This window comes from Scyliorhinus torazame, chromosome 9 (assembly GCF_047496885.1).
Source record: "Scyliorhinus torazame isolate Kashiwa2021f chromosome 9, sScyTor2.1, whole genome shotgun sequence".
In the NCBI taxonomy this organism is placed as follows: Eukaryota; Metazoa; Chordata; class Chondrichthyes; order Carcharhiniformes; family Scyliorhinidae; genus Scyliorhinus; species Scyliorhinus torazame.
In genome coordinates this window covers 273492373-273519171 of record NC_092715.1, presented here as the reverse complement: position 1 = coordinate 273519171, position 26799 = coordinate 273492373, and the positions used below count along the sequence as shown (strand labels likewise).

General features: G+C 47.5%; 1 protein-coding gene across 2 annotated transcripts in view; it reads right to left on the bottom strand.

Moving 5' to 3' along the window:
• The window catches only part of LOC140429922 (ADAMTS-like protein 1), a 489170-nt gene that overhangs the window by 161145 nt on the left and 301226 nt on the right, over positions 1-26799 (bottom strand). For both annotated transcript variants that reach the window (XM_072517517.1, XM_072517518.1), the window contains exons 14-15: positions 18255-18556; positions 5473-5602 (exon numbers count right to left, since the gene is read on the bottom strand). In XM_072517517.1, the coding sequence (XP_072373618.1) occupies positions 5473-5602; positions 18255-18556 (432 nt within the window). The remainder of the gene's footprint in view (positions 1-5472; positions 5603-18254; positions 18557-26799) is intronic.

Below are 26799 nucleotides of genomic sequence, written 5' to 3'. Positions count from 1 at the left end.
TTTTGGGGTGTTTAGTGGGTGTTTGGGGGGGTCAGTGGGTGTTTTTAGGGGTGTTTAACGGGTGTTTTTGGGGGTGTTTAGCGGGTGTTTTGGAGGGTGTTTAGCGGGTGTTTTGGGGGTTTAGCGGGTGTTTGTGGTGGTGTTTAGCGGGTGTTTTTGGGGGGGTTAGCGAGTGTTTTTGGAATGTTTAGCGGGTGTTTTGGGGGGTGTTTAGCGGGTGTTTTGGGGGGTTAGCAGGTGTTTTTAGGCGGGGTTAGCGGGTGTTTTGGGGGTTAGCAGGTGATTTGGGGCTGTTTAGCGGGTGTTTTGGGGCGGGGATAGCGGGTGTTTTTGGGAGTGTTTAGCGGGTGGTTAGTGGGTGTTTTGGGGGGTGTTTAGCGGGTGTTTGGGGGTTTAGTGGGTGTTTTTGGGGTGTTTAGCGGGTGTTTGGGGGGGTTTGTGGGTGTTTTTGGGGTGTTTAGCGGGTGTTTGTTTGGGGGGATTAGCGGGTGTTTTTGGGGTGTTTAGCGGGTGTTTGTTTGGGGGGTTAGCGGGTGTTTTTGGGGTGTTTAGCGGGTGTTTGTTTGGGGGGTTAGCGGGTGTTTTTGGGGTGTTTAGTGGGTGTTTGTTTGGGGTGTTTAGCGGATGTTTTTGGGGGGTGTTTAGCGGGTGTTTGGGGGGTTTAGTGGGTGTTTTTGGGGTGTTTAGCGGGTGTTTGGGGGGTTAGTGGGTGTTTTTTGTGTGTTTAAAGGGTGTTTGTTTGGGGGGATTAGCGGGTGTTTTTGGGGTATTTAGCGGGTGTTTGTTTGGGGGGGTTAGCGGGTGTTTTTGGGGTGTTTAGTGGGTGTTTGTTTGGGGGGGTTAGTGGGTGCTTTGGGGGGTGTTTAGCGGGTGTTTGGGGGGGTTAGTGGGTGTTTTGGGGGGTGTTTAGCGGGTGTTTGGGGGTTTAGTGGGTGTTTTTGGGGTGTTTAGCGGGTGTTTGGGGGGGTTAGTGGGTGTTTTTGGGGTGTTTAGCGGGTGTTTGGGGGGGTTAGTGGGTGTTTTTGGGGTGTTTAGCGGGTGTTTTGGGCGGGGTTAGTGGGTGTTTTTGGGGGGGGTTTAGCGGATGTTTGTGGGGGTGTTTTGGGGGTGCTTAGCGGGTGTTTTGGGGATGTTTAGCGGGTGTTTTCAGGGGGTGTTAGCTGTGTTTTGGGGGGGTTAGCAGGTGTTTATGGGGGTGTTTAGTGGGTGTTTTTGGGGGCGTTTAGCGGGTGTTTTTGGGGGTGTTTAGCGGGTGTTTTTGGGGTTGTTTAGTGGGTGTTTTGGGGGGGGGTAGCTGGTGTTTGGGGGGGTTAGCGGGTGTTTTTGGGGTGATTAGCTGGTGTTTTGGGGATGTTTAGTGGGTGTTGGGGGGGTTTAGCGGGTGTTTTGGGGGGTTAGCGGTGTTTTTGGGGGTCTAAGCGGTGTTTTGGGGATGTTTAGCGGGTGTTTTTGGGGGGTGGTTAGCCGGTGTTTTTGGGAGGGTTTAGCTGTGTTTTTGGGGGTATTTAGCGGGTGTTTGGGGGTTGTTTAGCGGGTGTTTTCAGGGGCTGTTAGCGGTGTTTTGGGGGTGTTCAGCGGGTGTTTTTGTGGGTGTTTAGCGGGTGTTTACGGGGGGGTTAGCGGGTGTTTTTGGGGTTGTTTAGCGGGTGTTTTTTGGGGGGTTAGCGGGTGTTTTTGGGGTGTTTAGCGGGTGTTTTTTTGGGGGGAATAGCGGGTGTTTTGGGGGTGTTTAGCGGGTGTTTGTTTGGGGGGTTAGCGGGTGGTTTTGGGGTGTTTAGCGGGTTTTTGTTTGGGGGATTAGCGGGTGTTTTTGGGGTGTTTAGCGGGTGTTTGTTTGGGGGGGATAGCGGGTGTTTTTGGGGTGTTTAGCGGGTGTTTGTTTGGGGGGGTTAGTGGGTGTTTTTGGGGTGTTTAGCGGGTGTTTTGGGGGTGTTTAGCGGGTGTTTGTTTGGGGGGTTAGCGGGTGTTTTTGGGGTATTTAGTGGGTGTTTGTTTGGGGGGGTTAGCGGGTGTTTTTGGGGTGTTTAGCGGGTGTTTGTTTGGGGGGGTTAGTGGGTGTTTTTGGGGTGTTTAGCGGGTGTTTTGGGGGGGTTAGTGGGTGTTTTTGGGGTGTTTAGCGGGTGTTTGGGGGGGGTTAGTGGGTGTTTTTGGGGTGTTTAGCGGGTGTTTTGGGCAGGGTTAGTGGGTGTTTTTGGGGTGTTTAGTAGGTGTTTGTTTGGGAGGGGGTTAGCGGGTGTTTTTGGGGTGTTTAGCGGGTGTTTGTTTGGGGGGTTAGCGGGTGTTTTTGGGGTGTTTAGCGGGTGTTTGTTTGGGGGGATTAGCGGGTGTTTTTGGGGTGTTTCGCGGGTGTTTGTTTGGGGGGTTAGCGGGTGTTTTTGGGGTGTTTAGCGGGTGTTTGTTTGGGGGGATTAGCGGGTGTTTTTGGGGTGTTTAGCGGGTGTTTGTTTGGGGGGATTAGCGGGTGTTTTTGGGGTGTTTAGTGGGTGTTTGTTTGGGGGGTTAGCGGGTGTTTTTGGGGTGTTTAGCGGGTGTTTGTTTGGGGGGGGCTAGCGGGTGTTTTTGGGGTGTTTAGTGGGTGTTTGTTTGGGGGGTTAGCGGGTGTTTTTGGGGTGTTTAGCGGGTGTTTGTTTGGGGGGATTAGCGGGTGTTTTTGTGGTGTTTAGCGGGTGTTTGTTTGGGGGGATTAGCGGGTGTTTTTGGGGTGTTTCGCGGGTGTTTGTTTGGGGGGGGTTAGCGGGTGTTTTTGGGGTGTTTAGTGGGTGTTTGTTTGGGGGGGTTAGCGGGTGTTTTTGGGGTGTTTAGTGGGTGTTTGTTTGGGGGGTTAGCGGGTGTTTTTGGGGTGTTTAGCGGTGTGTTTGTTTGGGGGGGTTAGCGGGTGTTTTTGGGGTGTTTAGTGGGTGTTTGTTTGGGGGGTTAGCGGGTGTTTTTGGGGTGTTTAGCGGGTGTTTGTTTGGGCGGGTTAGCGGGTGTTTTTGGGGTGTTTAGTGGGTGTTTTTTGGGGGGGTTAGCGGGTGTTTTTGGGGTGTTTAGTGGGTGTTTGTTTGGGGGGTTAGCGGGTGTTTTTGGGGTGTTTAGCGGGTGTTTGTTTGGGGGGGTTAGCGGGTGTTTTTGGGGTGTTTAGTGGGTGTTTTTTGGGGGGGTTAGCGGGTGTTTTTGGGGTGTTTAGTAGGTGTTTGTTTGGGGGGGGTTAGCGGGTGTTTTGGGGGTGTTTAGCGGGTGTTTGTTTGGGGGGGTTAGCGGTGTTTTTGGGGTGTTTAGCGGGTGTTTGTTTGGGGGGTTAGCGGGTGTTTTTGGGGTGTTTAGTGGGTGTTTGTTTGGGGGTTAGCGGGTGTTTTTGGGGTGTTTAGTGGGTGTTTGTTTGGGGGGATTAGCGGGTGTTTTTGGGGTGTTTAGCGGGTGTTTGTTTGGGGGGTTAGCGGGTGTTTTTGGGGTGTTTAGTGGGTGTTTGTTTGGGGGGTTAGCGGGTGTTTTTGGGGTGTTTAGCGGGTGTTTGTTTGGGGGGATTAGCGGGTGTTTTTGGGGTGTTTCGCGGGTGTTTGTTTGGGGGGGTTAGCGGGTGTTTTTGGGGTGTTTAGTGGGTGTTTGTTTGGGGGGTTAGCGGGTGTTTTTGGGGTGTTTAGTGGGTGTTTGTTTGGGGGGTTAGCGGGTGTTTTTGGGGTGTTTAGTGGGTGTTTGTTTGGGGGGGTTAGCGGGTGTTTTTGGGGTGTTTAGCGGGTGTTTGTTTGGGGGGTTAGCGGGTGTTTTTGGGGTGTTTAGTGGGTGTTTGTTTGGGGGGTTAGCGGGTGTTTTTGGGGTGTTTAGTGGGTGTTTGTTTGGGGGGTTAGCGGGTGTTTTTGGGGTGTTTAGTGGGTGTTTGTTTGGGGGGGTTAGCGGGTGTTTTTGGGGTGTTTAGCGGGTGTTTGTTTGGGGGGGTTAGCGGGTGTTTTTGGGGTGTTTAGTAGGTGTTTGTTTGGGGGGGGGGTTAGCGGGTGTTTTTGGGGTGTTTAGCGGTGTGCTTGCCGCCTCCAGCTCAGAGAGTGACCCTGCTATCTAACCTGACCTGACTTTGTCGGGTTATGTTTGGTCTTGGCGAGGATCGCCCCAGTCAGGCCGCACGTGCGGCTCAGCCAGTGCAGCAAGAGCGCTCCCGGATTGGAGAGCCACTTTTAAATGCCGGCCTGAACTTTCAACAGTGCCCCTCCCCCTCTGCTCCACCACTGCGGCCTCTGGATCCTCCCCACTGCCCCAACTTACCTCTTAGGGGGTCTTCAACCCCCTTCCCTCACCCCCACCTCTCAAGGGCAGGGCACCCACTGGTCCGATCCCTGGCATGGGAAACCTGGCACCTTGGCACTGCCTGGCAATGCCCCTGCCAGCCTGCCAGTGCCAAGGAGCCCAGGTGATGGTGGGAGCGCCAGGATACTACCCTGCTCACAACCTGACCACCCTGGGACCTCCAATGGCCTGGAGACCCCCCCCCCCCCAGGTGTCGTTACACCTGGCCCATGTTTGTGTGGACCAGCACTAAACAGCGCAATAGCGAGGTCTCCCAGGCGAGGCCGGTAGTTGCCGGGTGCCACGAGAATACGGTGCACTTAATGGAGCCGAATGATTCTTTTAACACCGATCACGACATCGGCGAGATCTTGTTAGATGTCACGAGACATTCCGAGCATCACAAATCTAATTAAAGGCCTTGTCGTGTCACCAACGCGGGTGTGACAAAGCCATTAATTCACATCCAATTTAGTTATTCCATAATTTTCTAAATCACAGCTAAATTATATGTTAACCTATTTTATTCTTAAACATTGTCATAAAGTGGGACCACAGCATAAAACAAAATATTAACAAGTTCAAAACAACATCAGAATGAACATTTATGTCAGTAAATGGCTGTTAGGTGAATTGGACATTCTGAATTCTCCCTCTGTGTACCCAAACAGGCGCCGGAATGTGGCGACTAGGGGCTTTTCACAGTAACTTCATTGCAGTGTTAATGTAAGCCTACTTGTGACACTAATAAAGATTATAATTATTATTAATGCCAATAACTATTATTGGTACCTTTTTCATCTTTCCCTCCCTCTCATTTTCCCTTTAGTTTTGGGGGTATGGTTGCCGGAGAGGTTTCACAAGCCCTGTCGAGGCTTGGATCATTCTTCATGTGAGGCCAGCGATACAGCCGGATTTCCTTCCCTTATTCAATCTCCCCGACATGCAGTGATTTCCAGGAGGGATCATAGCACAGCGACTAGGAGCAGGACACTGGCTCATTTCTGATCCACCTCCCCATTGCGTGTTGATAAGATTAGCAGCACCCTCACTGTTATCTCAGCTAACACAATACTGGGGAGCACTGCATCTGGGACTTTCCTGCAGGGTTTAGCTTTTCTTGGTGGTGCATTGATTAACTGAACAGCAGCGCATTTATTAGTATTTGTTTTAAGAGTTTAAAAAAAACAACACAAGCGGATAAATGAATGTGGTTACCTTGGAGGACATGGTCCGAGATTGCAAACTTTAAGTAGCTGTGCAGGGCGCCGATGGATTATGCAAAGACTTTCAGCGACTTTCTCAGAAGTTTGTTTATTTAAGCAAACCAGAACTGCTTCTTGGACACCTGTAGAAATCAGAGCATCAAACGTATCTCAGCAAAATAAGTAATTAGGGCAAGAAGAAGTTAAAGAACTAATGACAAAGTTGGATTACTGATCCCAAACAGAGAGTTAAGAGTTTTCAATCGATTCCCTGCACAGACCATAAGCAACGAGTGGAATCTTACCAAAGTGTCCGGTTCAGACTGAAACCCGGGGCATAGACAGAGTGGATAGTCAGAGGCTTTTTCCCAGGATGGAAGAGTGAATTACTAGGGGGCATAGGTTTAAAGTGCGAGAGGTAAAGTTTAGAGGAGATGTACGGAGCAAGTCTTTGAGAAAGCAAGCATGGAGTTAGCACTTGGCTAGGGCTCTACTGTGTATATCGTTATATGTTAATGCTCAACCACACAAGACTCAGAACCCCTTTGTGAGTCCTACTGAATATACAACATAGGTTACCCCCTCCTCCAGGATCAACTTAATTTACTTCCCAGACATGTGCAAACAAAGAAAAGTACAGCAGAGGAACAGACCCTTCGGCCCTCCAAGCCTGCGCCGACATATTGCCTGTCTAACCTAAAACGGTCTACACTTCCTGGGTCCGTACCCCTCTATTCCCATCCTATTCATGTATTTGTCCAGACACACCTTAAATGTCCCTATCGTCCCGGTTTCCACCACCTCCTCCGGCAGCGAGTTCCAGGCACCCACTACCCTCTGTGTAAAAAACTTGCCTCGTACATCTACTCTAAACTTTACCCCTCGCACCTTAAACCTATGCCCCCTAGTAATTCACTCTTCCATCCTGGGAAAAAGCCTCTGACTATCCACTCTGTCTATGCCCCTCATAATTTTGTAGACCTCTATCAGGTCTCCCCTCAACCTCCGTCGTTCCAGTGAGAACAAACCAGGTTTATTCAGCCTCTCCTCATAGCTTATGCCCTCCATACCAGGCAACATCCTGGTAAATCTCTTCTGCACCCTCTCTAAAGCCTCCACATCCTTCTGGTAGTGTGGCGACCAGAATTGAACACTATACTCCAAGTGTGGCCTAACTAAGGTTCTATACAGCTGCAACATGACTTGCCAATTCTTGTACTCAATGCCCCGGCCAATGAAGGCCAGCATGCCGTATGCCTTCTTGACTACCTTCTCCACCTGTGTTGCCCCCTTCAATGACCTGTGGACCTGTTCACCCAGATCCCTCTGCCTGTCAATACTCTTGAGGGTTCTACCATTCACTGTATATTTCCCACTTGTATTGGACCTTCCAAAATACATTACCTCACATTTGTCCGGATTAAACTCCATCTGCCATCTCTCCGCCCACGTCTCCAACCAATCTAAATCCTGCTGTATCCTCTGACAGTCCTCGTCGCTATCCCCAATTCCACTAACTTTTGCGGCAACTGGGTATTTAAATGAGCCCAATTTAAATATCATTATCTGAAAGTAATCCAGATTGCGGTGGGTGGAAAAGTCATGTGACACGGGGAAGGTTTTGCGCTCGGCACTAAGTCGATTTGAGTCTCTCACGCGATTCACTCGTTACACCCGATGGGGCTGAATTGCGCCCCATATTTCCAATGCTTCTAGAATTAAAATAGAGTTACCTACTTTCATGTCTCCCCCCTGGTCAGTTTTTTCCAAATCTCTTGCACTTCTTTCAAGACTAATATTTTCATGACCAAAATGTTTTCATGTTGTTGAGAACACTGTTCATGATGTCACTTTGGTAACTCCTTCCTCCAACATGCTGGTGATTCGAAGGAGGCTGATCAACAGAAATCAGTCAGATAGATTTCTTTCTGTAGCTATCACACAACTGGGGTCATATTGGTGTCACCTTCCACATTGTAATGTAAATGTCAGTGTTGGCTGTTCTGCAACAGCTTCGCTGCAGAAGCAGCAACATTTGCTTCCCCGGATTTTCAGACTCCGGCTGAGTTATTGCCGTTGGTCTCAAAGCAAATGGACTTGGGGCAGGAGATACACGGAGGCAGCTGGAGAACTTGCCATGAACGTTGTTAGTGTTATTCTGCTGCTGCAAACTTTAAAAACACATTTCTAACCTTCACAATTTCTTGTCATGTAACAAACAGGCAGAAGCACATTCCAGGGCTCCTGGCATTCTTTACATTATTTATATTATCTGGAACTATATATCTACCTCGAAGATATCATTTATTTTACAAATGGAGCAGCAAAAATTAATCTAAATAAAGTATCGTACATAAACATTTATACCAGCGGGATGGATTAAGGATCAGAATGACCAAAGTTGTGGATATTTCATCTCATTCCCTCTGCACAGACTGGTCACAAGAATCTGTACACTTCAGGATAAAAACTAACTGTTTTGTGAATGTGATGACAGTTGTAACTATTCTAAGCCCTAAGTGGGTGCCAAGTGAGTAACTAGTTCCTTCTGAATCGTGCCTCCTCGAGGTCAGAAACTTTCTCTGGAGACACTAAGTGTATAATTACACTAACGTGTTCCTGTTCACCAGAGGCTGCGTTACAGCTACATCCCCAATATCACAGAATCACAGAATAACCCAGTGCAGAAAGGCCCTTCGGCCCATCGAGTCTGCACAGACACATGGAAACACCTGGCCTGCCCACCCAATCCCATTTGCCATCACTGGGCCCATAACCTTGAATATTATGACGTGCCAAGTGCTGATCCAGGTATGTCCCATCCTCCCAGGCAGTGCATTCCAGACCGTCACCACTCTCTGGGTAAAGAGCTTTCCTCAAATCCTTCCTAAACCTCCTGTTCCTCACCTTGAACTTGTATCCCCCTCATGACTGATCCTTCAACTAAGGGGAACAGCTGCTCCCTATCCATCCTGTCCATGCCCCTCAGAATCTTGTCCACCTCAATCAGGTCACCCCTCAGTCTTCTCTGCTCCAGAGAAAACAACCCAAGTCTATCCAACCTCTCTTCATAACCGAAACGTTCCACCCAGGTAACATCCTGGTGAATCTCCTCTGCACCCCCTCCAGTGCAATCACATCCTTCCTGTAATGTGGCGACCAGAATTGCACACAGTGCTCCAGCTGTGGCCTCACCAAGGTTCTGTACAACTCCAACATGACCTCCCTGCTTTTGTAATCTCTGCCTCGATTGATAAGGGTGAGTGTCCCACGTGCCCTTTTTCACCTCCCTATTAACCTGCCCGTCTGCCTTCAGAGATCTATTTACAAACACGGCAAGGTCCCTTTGTTCCTCAGAACTTCCGAGTGTCAGGCCATTCATTGAATATTTCCTTGTCACATTACTCCCTCCAAAGTGTAACACCTCACACTTTTCAGGGTTAAATTCCATCTGCCACATTTCTGCCTATTTGACCATCCGGATATATCTTCCTGTAACTCAAGACTCTCAACCTCACTGTTAACCACCCGGCCAATCTGTGTGTCAGCCGCAAACCTACTGATCCTATCCCGCTGTTATGGGCCAGGGTTTAGAGAACCCCAAAGTGTATCATGGAGTTCACCTGACCCACAACTTTTATAGATTGTGGTATAGAATTATCATAGAATTTACAGTGCAGAAGGAGGCCATTCAGCCCATCGAGTCTGCACCGGCTCTTTGAAAGAGCACCCTACCCAAGCCCACACCTCCACCCTATCCCCATAACCCAGTAACCCCACCCAACACTAAGGGCAATTTTAGACACTAAGGGCAATTTAGCATGGCCAATCCACCTAACCTGCACATCTTTGGACTGTGGGAGGAAACCGGAGCACCCGGAGGAAACCCACGCACACACGGGGAGAACGTGCAGACTCCGCACAGACAGTGACCCAGCGGGGAATCGAACCTGGGACCCTAGAGCTGTGAAGCAATTGTGCTAACCACCATGCTACCGTGCTGCCCGTATAGGGAGCACACGGCCCACTCTACAGGTGTGGGACAGCAGGAATGGAAATGTAATTTTTAAAGCAAAACAATGTTTATTCTATGAACTCAAGTTAACCTTTCTAAACCATACAGTGAACATCTCAGCAACCATCAATTCAAATACAATCCCCAAAGACTACAACACTAAGTAATCCTTAAATTTCCCTTTTGACATCCAGAAGACATTAAAAAAAACTTTTAACAGAAGCATATCAGGTTTAAATTCACTACTGAGAGCAGTTATCACTCTGAATTCACCAAATGATCAAAAGATAGTCTTTACATGGCAGAAAGAACAACATTACACCGTTTGTGGCTGACTGCAGCTCCAACACTGAAACAAAACCAAAAAACAGACACACCCAAGCTTTTCTCAAAGTGAAACTAAAAGCTGACAGACAACCCAGCTCCACCCACTCTCTGACATCACTGCAGTAATAAACACCATTTCCTAAAGGCACTCTCACATGACACCCGCCCATTGTCTCATAGTCATCTATGTCGATTATATAAATGACAAACAATAGGGGGCCCAGTACAGATCCCTGTGGTACGCCACTGGACACTGACCAGTCACTAATGCAGCCATCTGTCATCACCCTCTGTCTCCTACAGCTCAGCCAATTATGAATCCACCTCATCAAATCACCCTGTACCCCATCTGCATTTGCCTTCTTTATAAGTCACCCATGTGGGACCTTGTCAAAGGCTTTCCTGAAACCCATGTAAACGACATCAGCTGCACTACCCTCATCTACACACCTGGCCATCTCCTCAAAAAATTCAATCAAATTTGTTAGGTATGACCTCCCTCTGACAAAGCCATGCTGACTATTCCTGATCAAACCTTGCCTCTCCAAGTAGAGATAGATTCTCTCCTTCAGAATTTTCTCCAATAGTTTCCCAACCACTGCGTGAGACTCTCTGGTCCGTAGTTCCCTGGCTTGTCTCTACAACCTTGCTGAAATAGTGGGGCCACATTAGCTGTTCTCCAATCCTTGCACCAGCCCTGTGGCCAGAGAAGAATTAAAGATTTGGGTCAGAGCCCCTGTAATCGCCCCCCACAGCATCCTGGGACACAAACCATCCGGACCTGGAGATTTCTCTACTTTTAAGCCTGCCAACACCTCCAATACCTTGTCCCTCTCTATGACAACTTGCTCAATAACCTCAGAGTCTCTCTCTCCGAGTTCCATATCTTCGTCCTCATTCTCTTGGGTGAAGACAGATGTGAAATATTCATTTAACAACCTACCAATGTCCTCTGGCTCTACCCACTGATTTCCCTCTTGGTCAGGGACAGGAATGGTTGTTGCAGGTGCCAGGGTTTAGATATTTCAGTAAGCTCAGAGAAGGTGGTAAAAGAGGGGGAGGGGTGGCATTGTTAGTCAAGGACAGTATTATGGTGGCAGAAAGGACGTTTGATGAGGACTCGTCTACTGAGGTAGTATGGGCTGAGGTTAGAAACAGGAACGGAGAGGTCACCCTGTTAGGGTTTTTCTATAGGCCTCCGAAAAGTTCCAGAGATGTAGAGGAAAGGATTGCAAAGATGATTCTGGATAGGAGTGAAAGCAACAGGGTAGTTGTTATGGGGGACTTCAACTTTCCAAATATTGACTGGAAACGCTATAGTTCGAGTACTTAAATGGGTCCGTTTTTGTCCAATGTGTGCAGGAGGGTTTCCTGACACAGTATGTAGATAGGCCAACGAGAGGCAAGGCCATATTGGATTTGGTACTGGGTAATGAACCAGGACAGGTGTTAGATTTGGAGGTAGGTGAGCACTTTGGTGATAGTGACCACAATTCGATTAAGTTTACTTTAGTGATGGAAAGGGATAGGTATATACTGCAGGGCAAGAGTTATATCCAGGGGAAAGGCAATTATGATGCGATGAGGCAAGACTTAGGATGCATCGGATGGAGAGGAAAACTGCAGGAGATGGGCACAATGGAAATGTGGAGCTTGTTCAAGGAACAGCTACTGCGTGTCCTTGATAAGTATGTACCTGTCAGGCAGGGAGGAAGTGGTCGAGCAAAGGAACCGTGGTTTATTAAAGTAGTCGAAACACTTGTCAAGAGGAAGAAGGAGGCTGATGTAAAGATGAGACATGAAGGTTCAGTTAGGGCGCTCGAGAGTCACAAGTTAGCTAGGAAGGACCTAAAGTGAGAGCTAAGAAGAGCCAGGAGGGGACATGAGAAGTCTTTGGCAGGTAGGATCAAGGATAACCCTAAAGCTTTCTATAGACATGTCAGGAATAGAAGAATGACTAGGGTAAGAGTAGGGCCAGTCAAGGACAGTAGCGGGAAGTTGTGTGTGGAGTCCGAGGAGATAGGAGAGGTGCTAAATGAATATTTTTCATCAGTATTCACACAGGAAAAAGACAATGTTGTCGAGGAGAATACTGAGATTCAGGCTACTAGACTAGAAGGGCTCGAGGTTCATAAGGAGGAGGACTTCTGGAAAGTGTGAAAATAGATAAGTCCCCTGGGCCAGATGGGATTTATCCTAGAATTCTCTGGGAAGCTAAGGAGGAGATTGCTGAGCCTTTGGCTTTGATCTTTAAGTCATCTTTGTCTACAGGAATAGTGCCAGAAGACTGGAGGATAGCAAATGTTGTCCCCTTGTTCAAGAAGGGGAGTAGAGACAACCCGGACATGTAGGAGACAACTCCTACATTAGACTCCTATTTATTGACTACAGATCCGCCTTCAACATCATAATCCCAGCCAAGCTCATATCAAAGCTCCAAAACCTAGGACTTGGCTCCCCACTCTGCAACTGGATCCTCGATTTTCTGACCAACAGACCACAATCAGTAAGAATGAACAACAACACCTCCTCCACAATAGTCCTCAACACCGCAGCCCCGCAAGGCTGCGAACTTAGCCCCCTACTCAACTCCCTGTACACACACGACTGCGTGGCAAAACTTGGTTCCAACTCCATCTACAAGTTTGCTGACGATACGACCATAGTGGGCCGGATCTCGAATAACGATGAGTCAGAATACAGGTGGGAGATAGAGAACCTAGTGGAGTGGTGCAGCGACAACAATCTCTCCCTCAATGCCAGCAAAACTAAAGAGCTGGTAATTGACTTCAGGAAGCAAAGTACTGTACACACCCCTGTCAGCATCAATGGGGCCGAGGTGGAGATGGTTAGCAGTTTCAAATTCCTAGGGGTGCACATCTCCAAAAATCTGTCCTGGTCCACCCACGTCGACGCTACCACCAAGAAAGCACAACAGCGCCTATACTTCCTCAGGAAACTAAGGAAATTCGGCATGTCCACATTGGCTCTTACCAACTTTTACAGATGCACCATAGAAAGCATCCTATCGGGCTGCATCACAGCCTGGTATGGCAACTGCTCGGCCCAGGACCGCAAGAAATTTCAGAGAGTCGTGAACACTGCCCAGTCCATCACACGAATCTGCCTCCCATCCATTGACTCCATCTACACCTCCCACTGCCTGGGGAAAGCGGGCAGCATAATCAAAGATCCCTCCCACCCGGCTTACTCACTCTTCCAACTTCTTCCATCGGGCAGGAGATACAGAAGTCTGAGAACACGCACGAACAGACTCAAAAACAGCTTCTTCCCCACTGTCACCAGACTCCTAAATGACCCTCTTATGGACTGACTTCATTAACACTACACCCTGTATGCTTCACCCGATGCCGGTGTTATGTAGTTACATTGTATATGTTGTGTTGCCCTATTATTTATTTTCTTTTATTCCCTGTTCTTGTCATGTACTTAATGATCTGTTGAGCTGCTTGCAGAAAAATATTTAGCACTGTACCTCGGTACACATGACAATAAACAAATCCAATCCAATCCAATCCAGTAACTATAGACCAGTGAGCCTTACTTCTGTTGAGGGCAAAGTCTTGGAAAGGTTTCTAAGAGATAGGATGTATAATCATCTGGAAAGGAATAATTTGATTAGAGATAGTCAACACGGTTTTGTAAAGGGTAGGTCGTGCCTCACAAACCTGATAGAGTTCTTTGAGAAGGTGACCAAACAGGTGGATGAGGGTAAAGCAGCTGATGTGGTGTATATGGATTGCAGTAAAGCGTTTGATAAGGTTCCCCATGGTAGGCTACTGCAGAAAATACGGAGGCATGGGATTCAGGGTGATTTAGCAGTTTGGGTCAGAAATTGGCTTGCTGGAAGAAGACAAAGGTTGATGGGAAATGTTCAGACTGGAGTCCAGTTACTAGTGGTGTACCACTGCTGTTTGTCATTTTTATAAATGACCTGGAGGAGGGCGTAGAAGGATGGGTGAGTAAATTTGCAGATGACACTAAAGTCGGTGGAGTTGTGGACAGTGCGGAAGGATGTTACACGTTACAGAGGGACATAGATAAGCTGCAGTGCTGGGCTGAGAGGTGGCAAATGGAGTTTAATGCAGAAAAGTGTGAGGTGATTCATTTTGGAAGGAATAACAGGAAGACAGAGTACTGGGCTAATGGTAAGATTCTTGGCAGTGTGGATGAGCAGAGAGATCTTGGTATCCATGTACATAGATCCCTGAAAGTTGTCACCCAGGTTGAGAGAGTTGTTAAGAAGGCGTACGGTGTGTTAGCTTTTATTGGTAGAGGGATTGAGTTTCGGAGCCATGAGGTCATGTTGCAGCTGTACAAAACTCTGGTGCAGCCGCATTTGGAGTATTGCGTGCAATTCTGGTCGCCGCATTATAGGAAGGATGTGGAAGTATTGGAAAGGGTGCAGAGGAGATTTACCAGAATGTTGCCTGTTATGGAGGGAAGATCTTATGAGGAAAAGCTGAGGGACTTGAGGCTGTTTTTGTTAGAGAGAAGAAGGTTAAGAGGTGACTTAATTGAGGCATACAAGATGATCAGAGGATTGGATAGAGTGGACAGTGAGAGACATTTTCCTCGGATGGTGATGTCTAGCACGAGGGGACAGAGCTTTAAATTGAGGGGAGATAGATATAGGACAGATGTCAGAGGTAGGTTCTTTACTCAGAGAGTAGTAAGGGTGTGGAATGCCCTGCCTGCAACAGTAGTGGACTCGCCAACACTAGGGGCATTCAAATGGTCATTGGATAGACATATGGACGATAAGGGAATAGTGTAGATGGGCTTTAGAGTGGTTTCACAGGTCGGCGCAACATTGAGGGCCGAAGGGCCTGTACTGCGCTGTAATGTTCTATGTTCTATCCAAGAGGTAACATGGGGCCTGTACACCCCTCCAATTTCATTTTGAAAGTCTTTCCCCCCCCCCCCCACTGTTCTACTGTAGATTTCCCCAAAAGCAGCTATTCCCAGTCTACCTTGGCCCAATCCTGCCTTATTTTACTAAAATCCGCTCTCCCCCAATCCAAAACCTTATTTTACAACTTGTCTGTTTCTTAAATTGAACCATGGTGTGGTCGCTATCACCGAAATGCTACCCCACCATCATATCAACCACCTGTCCGGCTTCGACACGGTCCGTAAAGTTTACATAAAATAAAAGAAAGAATCGTAGAATCATAGAATTTACAGTGCAGAAGGAGGCCATTCGGCCCATCGAGTCTGCACCAGCCCTTGGAAAGAGCATCCTACCTAAGCCCACACCTCCACCCTATCCCCGTAACCCAGTAACCCCACTTAACCTTTTGGGACACTAAGGGCAATTTATCATGGCCAATCCACCTAACCGCACATCTTTGGACTGTGGGAGGAAACCGGAGCACCCGGAGGAAACCCACGCACACACGGGGAGAACGTGCAGACTCTGCACAGGCAGTGTGACCAAAGCCGGGAATCGAACCTGGGACCCTGGAGCTGTGAAGCAACTGTGCTAACCACTGTGTTACCCTGCTTCCCATAATTGCATAACGGGAGAATGTCACCATTACGAAGCAGTCGCCTGTGCAACATAGACGGGAGTTGCTTTAGAATTCGGAATTAATCAATACTTCCTGCTTAATTTAATGCACCTTTAAAATAATCACTGCCATTAAATTCGGAATTAAAAGTTTTTTTCGAATACATTTAATTTCTTAGCTAAAGATGTTTGCTGTTGATTTTACCCCATTGTTCAGTAAGCAAAGACTTTCCGGCTGGTTAGCATGGTTTACAATAACTGGAAGCATATTTGACTTTCAGAGAATCATAGAATTTACAGTGCAGAAAGAGGCCATTCGGCCCATCGAGTCTGCACCACTCTTTGGAAAGAGCACCCTACCCAAGACCACACCTCTACCCTATCCCCGTAACCCAGCAACCCGCCCAACCTTTTTGGACACGAAGGGCAATTTATCATTGGCCAATCCACCTAACCTGCACATCTTTGGATTGTGGGAGGAAACCGGAGCACCCGGAGGAAACCCACGCACACACGGGGAGAACGGGCAGACTCTGCACTGACAGTGATCCAAGCCAGGAATCGAACCTGGGACCCTGGAGCTGTGAAGCAACTGTGCCAGACACTGTGCTACTGTGCCCCCCATAAGTTACTTGGCATTACTCAAAGCTACAGAACATTTACCAATTGATTCGGAGTGTTTGATATTTTATTCTCTGGTACTTTAATACTTTAGCAGGAGAGCTGGCAGGAGAGACGGCAAGAGAGCGAGAGCTGGCAGGAGAGACGGCAAGAGAGCGAGAGCTGGCAGGAGAGACGGCAAGAGAGCGAGAGCTGGCAGGAGAGACGGCAAGAGAGCGAGAGCTGGCAGGAGAGACGGCAAGAGAGCGAGAGCTGGCAGGAGAGACGGCAAGAGAGCGAGAGCTGGCAGGAGAGACGGCAAGAGAGCGAGAGCTGGCAGGAGAGCCGCAGGAGAGTGAGGGCTGGCAGGAAAGCCAGCAGGATTGGATTGGATTGGATTGGATTGTTTATTGTCACGTGTACCGAGGTACAGTGAAAATTATTTTTCTGCGAGCAGCTCAACAGATAGAAGAAGTTGTTTTTGAGTCTGTTCGTGCGTGTTCTCAGACTTCTGTATCTCCTGCCCGTTGGAAGAGTGAGTAAGCCGGGTGGGAGGGATCTTTGATTATACTGCCCGCTTTCCCCAGGCAGCGGGAGGTGTAGATGGAGTCAATGATGGGAGGCAGGTTTGTGTGATGGACTGGGCGGTGTTCACGACTCTCTGAAGTTTCTTGCGGTCTTGGGCCATACCAGGTTGTGATGCAGCCTGATAGGATGCTTTCCATGGTGCATCTGTAAAAGTTGGTAAGAGTCAATGTGGACATGCCGAATTTCCTTAGTTTCCTGAGGAAGTATAGGCGCTGTTGTGCTTTCTTGGTGGTAGCGTCGACGTGGGTGGACCAGGACCGATTTTTGGAGATGTGCACCCCATGGAATTTGAAACTGCTAACCATCTCCACCTCGGCCCCGTTGATGCTGACAGGGGTGTGTACAGTACTTTGCTTCCTGAAGTCAATGACCAGCTCTTTAGTTTTGCTGGCATTGAGGGAGAGATTGTTGTCGCTACACCACTCCACTAGGTTCTCTATCTCCCTCCTGTATTTGGACTCATCGTTATTCGAGATCTGGCCCACTATGGTCGTATCGTCAGCAAACTTGTAGATGGAGTTGGAACCAAGTTTTGCCACGCAGTCGTGTGTGTACAGGGAGTAGAGTAGGGGGCTAAGTACGCAGCCTTGCGGGGCCCCTGTATTGAGGACTATTGTGGAGGAGGTGTTGTTGTTCATTCTTACTGATTGTGGTCTGTGGGTCAGAAAATCGAGGATCCAGTTGCAGAGCGGGGAGCCAAGTCCTAGGTTTTGGAGCTTTGATATGAGCTTGGCTGGGATTATGGTGTTGAAGGCGGAGCTGTAGTCAATAAATAGGAGTCCAATGTAGGAGCCCTTGTTTTCGGGATGCTCTAGGGATGAGTGTAGGGCCAGGGAAATGGTGTCTGATGTGGACCGGTTGCAGCGGTATGCGAATTGCAGTGGGTCAAGGCGTTCTGGGAGTATGGAGGTGATGCGCTTCATGGTCAACCTCTCGAAGCACTTCATTACGACTGAAGTCAGGGCCACTGGTCGGTAGTCATTGAGGCACGTTGCCTGGTTCTTCTTTAGGCAGGAGGACTGGCAGGAGAGCTGACAAGAGGGCCGGAGAGCCGGCAGGAGAGCCGGCAGGAGAGCTGGCAGGAGAGCTGGCAGGAGAGTGAGAGCTGGCAGGAGAGCTGGCAGGAGAGCTGGCAGGAGAGCCGGCAGGAGAGCTGGCAGGAGACCTGGCAGGTGGGGAGGAGAGCTAGCAGGAGAGCTGGCAGGAGAGCTGGCAAGAGGGCTAGAGAGCTGGCAGGAGAGCTGGCAGCAGAGCTGGCAGGAGGGCAGGAGAGCCGGCAGGAGAGCGAGAGCTGGCAGGAGAGCTGGCAGGATAGCGAGAGCTGGCAGGAGAGCTGGCAGGAGAGCTGGCAGGAGGGCAGGAGAGCGAGAGCTGGCAGGAGAGCTGGCAGGAGGGCAGGAGAGCGAGAGCTGGCAGGAGAGCTGGCAGGAGGGCAGGAGAGCTGGCAGGAGGGCAGGAGAGCTGGCAGGCTTGGCTAACCTGCTGGATACCTCCAGCATTTTCTCTATTTATTCCATTCCCTCACTGCTGACCTTCTCAGTTTGGTAGAGCGAAGTGAGGAATAAATTCCATTGGAGTACGCAAAGTGCAAAGTCCATACTGCGACTGGCAGATTCCGATGGTTTAAGAGTCAGGAAATGAGAAATATTCAGCAATGTGTTCAAGAGACAATGGGATAATTTACTGTCTTTAGTAACATTGGAGAAAATCGATATGTCAGACAATTTCTTACCTCCTGCACATGATTCTGAACACTCGGTGAAACCCTCATAATGCCAGTCATACAATTCATCAACACCCTTTAGGTTGGGAAACAGTAAATCTGCCTCTTCGAAGTCATATTCGACTGTTTCTCCGCTGCATGGTCCTGTGTAGCAGGCTTGTTCTGTCTGCGGTTTGGCACCTCCACATTCATCATCAGGCAGGTCTTCTATCGACTGAGAGAAAGACAGGAGCACTTGGCATTTGACTTTGCGATTCTGCTCCCCAGCGCCACAGGTTTTGCTACATGGAGCCCAGGGCTGAGGAATAAACCTGCACACAGAATGAAGTGAATATAATGACAACAAGCTGAAATAATCAAAACCTTCTGATAACTTTTATAAAATTAAGAGATTATGGGTGTAATATAACGGAAATGAAACATGTTGGGTGTGTTTAGCCAAGTGTTTCCCACACTGGCAGCGCCGACAATGATCCTGCTATTAAATGGGAGTCTGCTTCACTTTTGGCCACAGGAGAAGCGCCCCTCCAAGGCTGCATCAAGGACCTCAGATGGCATCCAGGCTGGCTGGGTGCTACCTTGTTAGTTTGTGGCCAATGGGAGGGCCTTAGCTAAATTCCCCTCCGAGTCTTGGGACATAGAACATACAGTGCAGAAGGAGGCCATTCGGCCCATCGAGTCTGCACCTCTCACTTCCACCCTAGCCCCGTAACCCAATAATCCCTCCTACGTTTTGGTCATGAAGGGCAATTTATCACGGCCAATCCACCTAACCTGCACGTCTTTGGACTGTGGGAGGAAACCAGAGCACCCGGAGGAAACCCACGCACACACAGGGAGAACGTGCAGACTCCGCACAGCCAGTGACCCAAGCCGGGAATCGAACCCGGGACCCTGGGGCTGTGAAGCCACAGTGCTAACCGCTGTGCTACCGTGCTGCCCCAAAATTTGACTCTTACTCTCTGGGGTTGTTTTAGTGAAGTGAGCAATTATGTAGTTTTATAGTAGGCCTGATTACCATATCATTGTCATTGGGCAGGATGTACCTCGCTCTTTGCCAAGATATTGCATCTGCAGCAAGAGTATCAACCTACCACTACTGGAATGAAAGTAGATATTTGAACAGAGATTAAAATGTTCAAGCTTTTTGCTGTTCTCCAGGGCTCAGGATCACATTTCATAGAGCACACATACCCATTCGGTATTTCTCACAGTCACACTCAGGCAGGAAGGCCGTGTAAATGGAACAGGGGTGAATCAACACCTTTGTACCATCAATGCCATCTGCCCAACTCCAATTTTAACATTCCTTCTTCAACCTCAATCCCCGACGAGATGGACAACACTGATCATGGAAAGTCACTGACGAAGAATGGCTTTTAAATTTGTCGATATCGTAGTCACTGCATTTCAAAGTCATGTATTAAAGAACATTCATGGAAATCTACAAAAGAGTGTATTGATTGAATTATTCGACAAAAATAACATTAATAATCGCACCTTTTTAAAGTGCTAAAAAGGATACCCATTTAAATATTCTTTTACTGTGATAGCTTTTAGAGTAAGAAAAATTACAAGTTGAATCATTGCGTGTGGAATGATTCCAGTTTTGCTAACAGTCACATGCTCAGGCTAAGATCAGTTCAAACCTTTTGTACAATTCAGTATGAGCAACGTATTCTCTCTGCTCTAGATTCCATTCACAGATTGTGTTCTACAGAGAGCAGTAACAAAATGAGACCACAAAAGAATTTACTGCGATTCTGAGACCCAATCTGTTTGTTTAATTCACATTCCAGAAACAGACAGCTTCAGCTGTACACGTCCTATCCTCAGCTGACAGTTAACACAGAACCTAAACTAACACAAAATCCACAGCAACGGAGCAAGGTCCTTCCATAGGGCAAGCGCAACATGGACATTTTCTGATTAACACCTGCAGTAATCTACTAGCATTCTGAGAATAGAAAAATAATGAAATATTCTTTAATGAAAATCCGATTTGACTGTACCATTTATGAATAGCTTTTACTGGCTACAACATAAATAGTCAAGAAACACATGTCTGTGTGTATCTGCAGGTGTGTGTTGTACATGCCTGAATATGTTTGCAGATGTCAACCTTAAAGGCACATTTGATGATATATACTTCGCAAACGCTACTTCTGTTTTTGTGTGAAGATCATTCAGTCTTCATCACAATAGGGTCATGTGGGGTCTGCATTGATACATATTGACATTGCTTCTGCTGCTGATGTTAGGGAGAGTTTGCAGCTTTACACAATTCTGAAACTGATTTAAATACTTGTTAAATTAACACATCAGCAGCCACTGATAATGAGTCAATGTTAAACAAATTGCCCCATCTCTGGTTAATTTCAGATATGCTTTTGCATCATGAACATGTAGCTTTGATTTTTTTAAATAAAGCTTGTTTGATTGGGCTTAACTTTAGAAGCTGTATTTTGATCCCAATAGAAAAAACTGCCTTGTCTAATCCTGTTTGATACTGGCAATGAATACGAAGTAGAAGTCTCAAAAGACTTCAAATAATTATTCCACCTTCTTTCTCCCAAAGCCATTGGAACGCCTCTGTGTTATAATGAGGTGCGTGCAGTAGCCACTGTTCCCAAACACAGCGTGAAATGGAACAAGGAACAATGGCCAACTGGAATTGGCACAGTGTTACGCAGAGCATCAGACTGAGGCAGCACCACATTGTAGATTTCTTCCTCTCGATCTTCTGAATCTGTACAAGATTAAAGTGACGGGTGGTGGAAGGGCTTATGATAATAATACTCATATTTGACTTATTTTTCCCAGTTTATATGTGACTTATTCAGGCTGGATCTCAATCCTGACCATTCTCAGATTAGGTTTAAATCAGGCCCCTCACCTGCTGCCTGTTTACTGATTGTGCAGAATGAATGGTGAATTTGGGAGAAGATGAAATAATATGTGGGAAGGATAGTGCATCCCATGGAAAGTGCAGAGAATCTCGGAAATACTGAAAAGCAAAGATGTTGACATTGCTTCTGCTGCTGATGTTAGGAAGAGTTTGCAACTTTACACAAACATGAAGCAGTTTGAGAAACCAGCGAGGCAGAGTGGAAAGCAGTCGATTAAAGAGTTCGGGAATGAAATTCCTCTTTGACAGGATTGTAGATGGAAATGATCAAGACAAATGGCCAGCAACCTACCTGCCCAGTCACTGACACCACTAACCCGTACTGCCCACTGACCCGTACTGCCCACTGACCCGTACTGCCCGAGGGCTGGGGGGGAGGGAATTTACAGAGGGGGTGCATTTTCCCCAAAGCTGACTCCACCGTGAGGCGCATCCTCACGGGGTCCTGTGGATTGGGGCCAGTGAGTTATAGCAAGAACTGAATCCCTGCAACACCCTGTCAACTCCACCCCAGCAGAATGTCACAAACTGGGAGATCTCAGGGCCGTGTATGGGGAAACGGGGTTAGCTGGAGATTGTCGAGACTGGACAAATATTCCTGCTTCTATTACCCTGGCAGCTATGGTGAGGAAATCAACTTCCTTTGGCCAGGTTAAAAAATACTCTCCAGTGGGTAGACTATAAATATTCCATCCTAGAGAGCTAGAGGATAAATAGAGAGAGAATCAGAGAGAGGGGGAAAGAGAGGCGAGAGAGAGAGAGCATGATTGAGGATGAGTGTTCCTGTGAGCTTGTGGAATTTTTGGTTGGAGAATGTGAGAGTGGGAGCATGCTCTTGTGTGTGTGCGTGTGTGAGTACATGAGTGTGTTTGTACATGCGTGTGTGATTGTACATGAATGTTAATGGGGGGTTTGGTGGGTGTAGGCTTGTGAATGCATGTTTGAGTGGGTGCATGTTTGAGTGTGCATGGCTCTGAGTGTGGGAATGTTTACTGGCTGGTTTAGCACAGGGCTAAATAGCTGGCTTTGAAAGCAGACCAAGGCAGGCCAGCAGCGCGGGTTCAATTCCCGTACCAGCCTCCCTGAACAGGAGCCGGAGTGTGGCGACGAGGGGCTTTTCACAGTAACTTCATTGAAGCCTACTTGTGACAATTTTCATTTTTCATTTGATGTTAGGATGAGTGTGTTTTGAGGTGTAGTGTTGTGGACACGGTATGTATTTTAACGTAGTTACATTATGGAGTGTGGATACACTCTGTGGAGTTGGGGGAAGAGAGCAGAAAAACATTGAGGGGCAGAAAGAATTCTGTAGTTGGGTCAGTTTAGGGCCAACTGCTTTTTTCCAATTGAACTGATTCAAACCAAAATGACAATTGTTTGCAAACAAATAGAAATTCTTAACATTTAGCAAAAACTGAATTTGTTGTCTCAATATTTTTGTGGCATTGGAGGTTTTTGCTGGGAAGTGGACAATGGGCAAGGATGATCCAGGTCTCTCATGGCATGTTTCCTGGGGTGGCACGGTACCACAGTGGTTAGCACTGTTGCCTCACAGTATACCCGGGTTCAATTCCGGTCTCGGGTAACTTGTGGAGTTTGCTCCCTGTGTCTGCGTGGGTTTCCTCCGGGTGCTCCGGTTTCCTCCCACAGTCCAAGGTTAGGTTAGGTGGATTGGCCGCGATAAAATTGCCCTGAGTGTTCAAAAAGGTTAGGTGGGGTTACTGGGTTCCGGGGATAGGGTGAAGGCGTGATCTTAGGTAGGGTGCTCTTTCCAAGAGCCGGTGCAGACTCGATGGGCCGAATGGGCTCCTTCTGCACTGTAAATTCTATGATTGTATGATTCTGTTCCAGCCATTGTCTCCAGCATTTTGTGTGGCCCGCCAATCCTGCCATCAGAAACCTGGAGCAGGAGGTCACCTTTAGTGGGACCGAGAGATCCCAATGGCAGGAATTTTAATGTTTTGCCTGTTCTAATGTTATAATATTACAGCCATGCACAGTGCCGGCGAATATAACAAAAGGTTTATGGTCTCATTTTAACACAAATATGTCTGGATGATGATTGGAGTTTATAAAGATCTGTGTTTGCCCTTCATATTTGAGTATGGATATCGGGAATATCTTTCTGTTTCTTTATCATCAAAGTGCTAATCAGATCCAACATATGGCTTCCAGATTTACATTTTTGGCTTAATGTTTGCAGCACAGAAGCCTGGTGTTATTTATTGCACTGCTCGAGCCAAAAGTGTAAGAGCTTGAACAAAAATATTTCAATCACTTACAGTCAAGAATATAAACCAGAGAAAATAATTATGAAGATATTCGTTCAATAAAATGACTCTTTCGGATGTTGTTGGGAAGGGTTCTGATAGATGATAAAACTGCCCCCTGGTTATCAAATACACAATCGGGCCTTGAACAACGTGGACCACTTTCCAAACCTTGGAATCCGACTGTCAACAAGGCCAGACATCGATGACGAGGTTTAAGCCCGCCTCCAGTGTGCCAGAGCAGACTTTGGTCACCTGAGGAAGAGAATGGGGACCAGGGCCTCAAACCAGCACCAAGCTCATGGTCGACAGAGCAGGAGTGAAACCCGCCCTCCTGTTTGGCTCAGAGATGTGGACTATGTACTGCAGGCACCTCAGAATCCTGGAGAGGTACCGCCTGTGCTGCCTTTGCAAAATCCTGCAGATCCATTGGCAGGATAAATGCAGCAACATCAGTGTTCTCGCTCAGACCAACATCCCCAACATTGAAGCATTGTCCAGGCTCGCTCAACCCCGCTGGGTGAGTCACATAGTCCCCATGCCTGACACGAGACTCCCGAAACAAGCACTCTACTCTGAGCTTCGACAGCACAACTGAGACCCTGACGGCAGAGTAAACACTTCAAGGGCCCCCTCAAAGCCCCCTTGAAAATGTGCAACATCCCCACCAACAGCTGGGAATTCCTGGCCAAGATCGCCCCAAGTGGAGGAAAAGTATCCGGGAAGGAGCTGAACACCTTGGGTTTCATCACCGAGAGCAAGTGGAAGCCAGAGTACAGGATTTACCTGTATGGTAAAAGGTACAGTATTTACCTGTATGGTAAAAGGTACAGGATTTACCTGTATGGTAAAAGGTACAGGATTTACCTGTATGGTAAAAGGTACAGGATTTACCTGTATGGTAAAAGGTACAGGATTTACCTGTATGGTAAAAGGTACAGTATTTACCTGTATGGTAAAAGGAACAGGATTTACCTGTATGGTAAAAGGTACAGGATTTACCTGTATGGTAAAATGTACAGGATTTACCTGTACGGTAAAAGGTACAGGATTTACCTGTATGGTAAAAGGTACAGGATTTACCTGTATGGTAAAAGGTACAGGATTTATCTGTATGGTAAAAGGTACAGGATTTACCTGTATGGTAAAAGGTACAGGATCTATCTGTATGGTAAAAGGTACAGGATTTACCTGTATGGTAAAAGGTACAGGATTTACCTGTATGGTAAAAGGTACAGGATTTATCTGTATGGTAAAAGGTCCAGGATTTACCTGTGTGCTAAAAGGTACAGGATTTACCTGTATGGTAAAAGGTACAGGATTTACCTGTATGGTAAAAGGTACAGGATTTACCTGTATGGTAAAAGGTACAGGATTTATCTGTATGGTAAAAGGTACAGGATTTACCTGTGTGCTAAAAGGTACAGGATTTACCTGTATGGTAAAAGGTACAGGATTTACCTGTATGGTAAAAGGTACAGGATTTACCTGTATGGTAAAAGGTACAGGATTTACCTGTGTGCTAAAAGGTACAGGATTTTTACAGTTCTTAAAATCTATAAGGTGTTGTGGAACAGATTGGCAAAAGTTACCTCCAAAGATCGTAAAATTAAGATTGATAGGATCTATTGAAAGTGTTGGCACAGTGTGAAGCTATTGTTTTAATTAAGGGTACTTCAATCTTATTCCAATCTTCCCTTCTGAGATTTGGAGAACTCGGCATTTACTATCAGCTGTGCCCTTAGCCACCATCCCAATGGCGGAGGTCCCAATATCCCCAGTACTGGCGCCAGTGCCCCACAAACTGGAGGCCACATCCCCGACACCAGTCTCTGAGCCAAGCATCCAGCTCTCTGATTCATCCTCTAATTTACACGAGGTTCGGGTAATAATTCAGGATTGTGACCTTTAAACTTCTGCTTCTTAATTTCATGCCTAGGTCCTCATATTTATCCTACTGAGGGGCTTTTCACAGTAACTTCATTTCAAGCCTACTAGTGACAATAAGCGATTTTCATTTTCGTTTCATTTTCTATGTTGTTGGTGGCACAGTAGCACAGTGGTTAGCACTGTGGCTTCACAGCTCCAGGGTCCCAGGTTTAATTCCCGGCTTGGGTCACTGTCTGTACGGAGTCTGCACGTTCTCCCCGTGTCTGCGTGGGTTTCCTCCGGGTGCTCCGGTTTCCTCCCACAGTCCAAAGATGTGCGAGTTAGGTGAGTTGGCCGTGCTAAATTGCCCTTAGAACATAGAACATAGAACATGACAGCCAGTACAGGCCCTTCGGCCCTCGATGTTGCGCCGACCTGTGAAACCACTCGAAAGCCCATCTACACTATTCCCTTATCGTCCATATGTCTATCCAATGACCATTTGAATGCACTTAGTGTTGGTGAGTCCACTACTGTTGCAGGCAGGGCATTCCACGCCCTGACTACTCTCTGAGTAAAGAACCTACCTCTGACATCTGTCTGATATCTATCTTCACTCAATTTAAAGCTATGATCCCTCGTGTTAGACATCACCATCCGAGGAAAAAGGCTCTCACTGTCCACCCTATCCAATCCTCTGATCATAGATCTTACAGTGCAGAAGGAGGCCATTCAGCCCATCGAGTCTGCACCGGCTCTTTGAACGAGCACCCTACCCAAGCCCACACCTCCACCCTATCCCCATAACCCAGTAACCCCACCCAACACTAAGGGCAATTTTAGGCACTAAGGGCAATTTATCATGGCCAATCCACCTAACCTGCACATATTTGGACTGTGGGAGGAAACCGGAGCACCCGGAGGAAACCCACGCACACACAGGTAGGATGTGCAGACTCCGCATAGACAGTGACCCAAGCCGGAATCGAACCGAGGACCCTGGAGCTGTGAAGCAATTGTGCTATCCACAATGCTACCGTGCTGCCCTCCACACTGCTACCGTGCTGCCCTATCTTGTATGCCTCAATTAAGTCACCTCTTAACCTTCTTCTCTTTAACGAAAACAGCCTCAAGTCCCTCAGCCTTTCCTCATAAGATCTTCCCTCCATACCAGGCAACATTCTGGTAAATCTCCTCTGCACCCGTTCCAATGCTTCCACATCCTTCCTATAATGCGGCGACCAAAGTTGCTCGCAATACTCCAAATGTGGCCGCACCAGAGTTTTTTACAGCTGCAACATGACCTCATGGCTCCGAAACTCAATCCCTCTACCAATAAAAGCTAACACACCGTACGCCTTCTTAACAACCCTCTCAACCTGAGTGGCAACTTTCAGGGACCTATGTACATGGACACCGAGATCTCTCTGCTTATCCACACTGCCAAGAATCTTACCATTAGCCCAGTACTCTGTCTTCCTGTTATTCCTTCCAAAATGAACCACCT